General features: G+C 34.3%; 1 protein-coding gene across 1 annotated transcript; it reads left to right on the top strand.

The window, feature by feature from the left end:
* Positions 1-4,156: 4,156 nt before the first annotated feature.
* On the top strand, positions 4,157-4,990 carry LOC107895795 (legumin B-like; the record flags this gene model as incomplete). The annotated part of the gene is made up of 2 exons (XM_016821019.2): positions 4,157-4,384; positions 4,509-4,990. Coding segments are annotated over 2 exons (609 nt in total), but the record flags the coding sequence as incomplete, so codon positions are not given.
* Between the last annotated feature and the right edge of the window lie 455 nt (positions 4,991-5,445).

A 5,445-nucleotide genomic window follows, 5' to 3' on the forward strand; every position in this document is an offset into this window, starting at 1 on the left:
CTATACACTTATACCGAATTAGCTAGCACATATAGTCCTTGGCCGAATGTTATTAAACTCAAGTCACCATAATCTTATTATTTATCACCTTATATAATATTATCAAAATGGATTAATTATACTTATATATATATATATATTATCAAAGCCGAACATAATAATTTCACCTATGCATAACATTACTCACATTCCATTACTTACATTATTCAAAATCATACCCTTAAAAATCATGTACAATGCCGAACCCTTAAATATTCAACCATCTAATTTATTCATTTCAAACCACCCAAACGGTATTTGCTCACATTTTAGCATTTAAATACAAAACACTTGTTCAAGTCATTAAGCAAGTCCAAGTTCGGCTATTACACATATAAGTACTAGCAATTTAAATTTTTAACTAGTTCAAACTTCTTTCATCAACAATTCTTCATCAAAACATAAAGGTAATAATCCAATCCCTTCATTATCTACCATAACCGAATGCTAAATTCATCACCCAAAATTCAAAGTTTTGACATGGGCTAAGTATGAAACTTGATAATTAACTTAAAACAAGCTAAAATTTCAAAAATCTAACATAATTTACTATCCTTCCTTAAGCTTAAAATGACCGAATGTCTTGCCCCTTTTCTTCTTTAAAATTCGGCTAAGAAGAACAAAGATGAAACTTTGTTTTCTTCACCCCCCTTTTCTATTTTTTTATTCATCAATATTATAAAATACAAAGCCATTTAGTTGCCATTAAACTAATAAATAATACATATATTTTATATTAAACATCAACATGGCTGGCCACTACATTAAAAATGGATAATTTGACATGCAAGTCCATTTTTTTTATATCATGCAATAATAGACCATTTTTAAATTAACCTATCACATTTCAAAAATGTCTCACATAAGTCCTATTTAATAAATTTCATATACAAATGACAAAATCAAAGCATGAAACTTTCACACATGCATTTACACATATAATAAGCATAGAATATAATGGGTAATTATATTTTATGACTCGGTTTTGTGGTCCCAAAACCACTTTCCGACGAGGGTCAAATTAGGGCTGTCACAATAGATGTTCTCGAGTTGGTCTAAAGGCTTTTGTATGTCCGTTTGAGACTCAGATTGAATATAAATGCTATGAAACATGATTGAATTAGGTGTTTACATGAAATCTTGTATGTTTAAGCATATATGCAAATGTTATATGCTCTATTTTCTTTTATAGCATATTGTAGCTTGGGTCTAATGATTGGACCGGGTTAGTGGTGTTACATTTAGTGGTATCAAAGCTACGGGTTTGTCAATTCTCAAACTGAACGTAGCATGTATCGAGTCTAAAAATACATACCACCTTATAACCTTTGATAATGTGATGCCTCCTGACCTAATTTGATTCTGTTTTTCTTATAGCTAAAAGATGTCATTCAAACTAGACCGAGCTATTTTTGATGAAGTAGAAAGTAATGTTGTAATAGCCCGATTTTGGGTCTAGTCGGAACAGTGGTTTTGGGACCACAAATTCGACACAGAAAATTTTATTTTTCCTATATTTTTATGGTCTACAATTTTGTGCAATGATTCTGTGACAATTTCGTTCGAAAATTTTGACGTTTGAGCACTCAATTTAGCAAAAAGGACAAAATTGCAAAAAGTGAAAAACTTGAGTTGTAGAAGCTAGAGGTGTCTAATTGCTATGAGATTTTAAATTAGAGGTCCTTAGATGGTAATTAGACCATTTGTTGAGTTAGTGGACAAAAATGGACATGAAGTAAGAGAAATTTTATGTTTTAAGGTAGGGGCATTTTGGTTATTTGGTAAATAAAGCCAAAATAACTATAACAAAAGATATCATCTTCTTCAAATTAGTCCCTTGTGCCAAAAACTGAAGGGGTCTCCATTGCTAGGGTTTCTTCATCTTTCAAGCTCGATTGTAAGTCTGCTCTTGGCCCATTTTTAATGCTCTTTACATTTTTGAAGTTGTTGTAACCCGATTATCTATTCCTACCACTAATTTAAGAAATAATCAAAGTCTAAATTTTTACCCATGATATATATTTGTGTATTTTAATGTCTAATGGTTGAAAATGCATGTTTGGTGTTAGATAAACAACTTTTGCTAAGTGATTTTTGATAAAAATGTAAAAAAGGACCTATTTGTAAAAGATATAAAATAAGTAGTAAAAGTGTGATTACGTGGAAAATGTGGGCTGGTATATGTATGAAAATGGTTCGTCTAGGCTTGGGTAATAAAGAAATTGGATGAAAATCATTTTACGAGCCTAGGGACTAAATTGTAACAATGTAAAACATTAGGGGAAAAAATGTAATTTTGCCATAATATGATTTTTGGACTGAATTGAACAATGTGAGTATTAAATAAGCTAAATTTGTTATTATAGATGAAAACGAGGTTCAGACCTAGATCGGGGGAAAAATAAAGTGTTTAATGATTAGGTCAAATTCTTTTATTTTTGTACCAAGGTAAGTTCGTATGTAAATACTGCATTATTATAATTATGTTTTAAATGCTTTAATATTGTATGAATTATGATTGACTCCTTGCACGTATTCGATAAAGTTTCGCCAAGCGAGAATTCTCGGTTGAGCCTTAAGAATAGAATAGGATATGAGTGACATGTCACTAGGAACCCGCATTTATGTAATCTGGGTGCTGGTCTTGTACATCCTACCAGTGGTTGGGTAGTCCAGCATGAGTTGCGGATAGCTGACAGCTTGTGTGAGCAGCATTGTGTAGCTACGTCTTGACTAACAGCTTGTGTGAGTAGGCCCGAGAATAGCTCGAAAACGAGTCTATATGTATTATGAGATATAAGGTAGCTTTGGCTACATATATGGAACTTATGTGCAAAATTTTTGAGTATCCGTCAATATTCTGAGTGTTCAACGGGAATGTCAAAGTTGTGAAAGACTATGGTTATGTTGCAAGTTGGTACAAGTATGTACATAAAACTCATACGTAATAACCTCGATATGTGATGAAACCTTGGTAAGGTTGTGATTGAATAAGTTATGACTATAAGATTTTAATAACATTCATACTAATTTTTATCATGTTAATTGTATGTTAAATGTGCGGTTATGATGCTTATTATTTGCATAGGAGCTTACTAAGATTTATAGCTTACTCCCCTTCCTTTCTTTTGTCTTATAGTGTCACCAAACTAGCACGGGATCGGAGACCGTCGGAGATCCACTCACACTATCAACAATTATTTTGGTACCAGTGATTTCAACATTTTGAGTTATGGCATGTATAGAGGACTTGGTCATTTTCTTATGTGTCATAATTGATTTGGCCAAATGTGTTGGCTTATATTGGTTGAAAGTTCATTTTGTATAAGGCTATTTTAAATTGGCTACTATTGGTATAATCAATTTATATGAAGATGTTTTTCATGGATGTGGAATTTTACATGATTTGAGTTGATGAGTATGTGATGTTTGTGTATGATAGATGGTAGCTTGTGAATGATGTGTTGATGTCTTGTTTGTGGCTGATTTAGTTGTATGTAAATGCTTGAATTGGTGCTATGTTGTGTAGTGTAGGTGTTTACAACAAAGGGTGGCAAAATGGCTTGGTAAATAGCTTTATTTTTGTCAACACGGGCATGTGTCTAGGCCGTGTGTGACACACGACTTGCCCCACCGGCATGTGTTTAGGCCGTGTGTCCCTTGCACCTTAATTTTAAGAAACAGAATGCTCAGAATTGAGTACACGGGCAGAGACACAGGCGTGTCTCTCAGCCGTGTGGATGACACAACCTTAGGCATGGGCATGTGTCCTGGGCGTGTGAAGTCTGCACCTATTTAATGAAAATTCATAATTTTTAAATCGATGACACGGCCTAGCACACGGGTGTGTGACTTGGCCGTGTGTCTTTAATTTGTTCTTGGGTGACAAATAAAGAGTTACACGGGTTAGGGACAAGGGCGTGTGTGATCACATGGCTTTCCCACACGGGCGTGTCCCATATCCACATGGGTGTGTGACCCCTGTTTAGTGAAAAATTTTCTAAGTGCTGTAAAATTTTCTAAAGCTCTTGTTTTAGTCCAAACCACGTTCAATGCATGTTTTGGGCCTCGTAGGCTCGTATTAGGGACTTTATAATTAAATACAAAAAGTTTTTAATTTGGGGGATCTGAGGAAGAAGAAAGAGAAGAAAGAGGAAGAGGAAGTAGAAGGTCAGGAAACGGCTTAGAAGAAACATTCTGCTCAATGAGACTGAAACACAGGACCCCTGCTTCCTCTGCTGATGTTTTCAACCCACGAGGTGGTCGCATCACCACAGTTAACAGTTTCAATCTTCCCATTCTACAATACCTCCAACTCAGCGCCGAGAGGGGAGTCCTTTACAATGTACGTGTTTTGCACTTTGCACTCACTCACATTTTACGTTACTTGTATTATTTGACTCTATTAGACTCTCTTACAGTGGTATCTAATATATGTATATTATGATGCTTTAATTTGGGTGCAACAGAATGCTATCTACGCTCCTCACTGGAACATGAATGCCCACAGCATTGTTTACATCACAAGGGGCAATGGAAGGATTCAAATTGTGTCCGAAAATGGAGAGGCGATATTCGATGAGCAGGTTGAGAGGGGTCAGGTAATAACCGTACCCCAGAATCATGCAGTGGTGAAAAAAGCAGGAAGGCGAGGGTTTGAATGGATAGCATTCAAGACAAATGCCAATGCCAAGATTAGTCAGATTGCTGGACGTGTCTCCATTATGCGAGGATTGCCGGTGGACGTGCTGGCCAACTCCTTTGGTATATCCCGGGAGGAGGCCATGAGGTTGAAGCATAACAGACAGGAGGTGTCGGTTTTTAGCCCAAGGCAAGGCTCGCAACAGTAGATCAAACAACTAATCTAGGTGTACGTACGTACGTAATTGCATCAACAATAAAACCCAGATCCCAATATCTGGATTCGGAATAAATATATATATAAATAAAATAAAATATGGCCTCAATAGGCATGCAACTCTAGTTTCTACTCTACGACTTGCATGTATTTATATATATGCGGGAGCAATGTTTTGTAATCCAGCTTAGTTAAATAAAAATAATAATAAACAAGGTTTTTCTTCTTTATTTTATTTTATTTTACTTTTCTTTAACCTACGTAAAACTAAACTATGAAACTACTTAATGGTGTCAATATTATCAACATAAAACTAAATTGTAATTTAAATGGGATTGCCTGGATCTAATTAAGTTTTCGTACACAAAACACAATATTTTATTCAACATAATATTGACATAATATTTTATTTAAAATAATATTGAATTAAATTATGTTTAATATAATATTTAACCAAATTTTTATACCTATGACATTATATTTTCTTTCAACTTAGTATTCTGTTATTTTTGTTATTCTGTTACTTAGTATTCTGTTATTTTTGTTAT

The sequence above is a fragment of the Gossypium hirsutum genome, chromosome A10, assembly GCF_007990345.1.
Source record: "Gossypium hirsutum isolate 1008001.06 chromosome A10, Gossypium_hirsutum_v2.1, whole genome shotgun sequence".
NCBI lineage: Eukaryota > Viridiplantae > Streptophyta > Magnoliopsida > Malvales > Malvaceae > Gossypium > Gossypium hirsutum.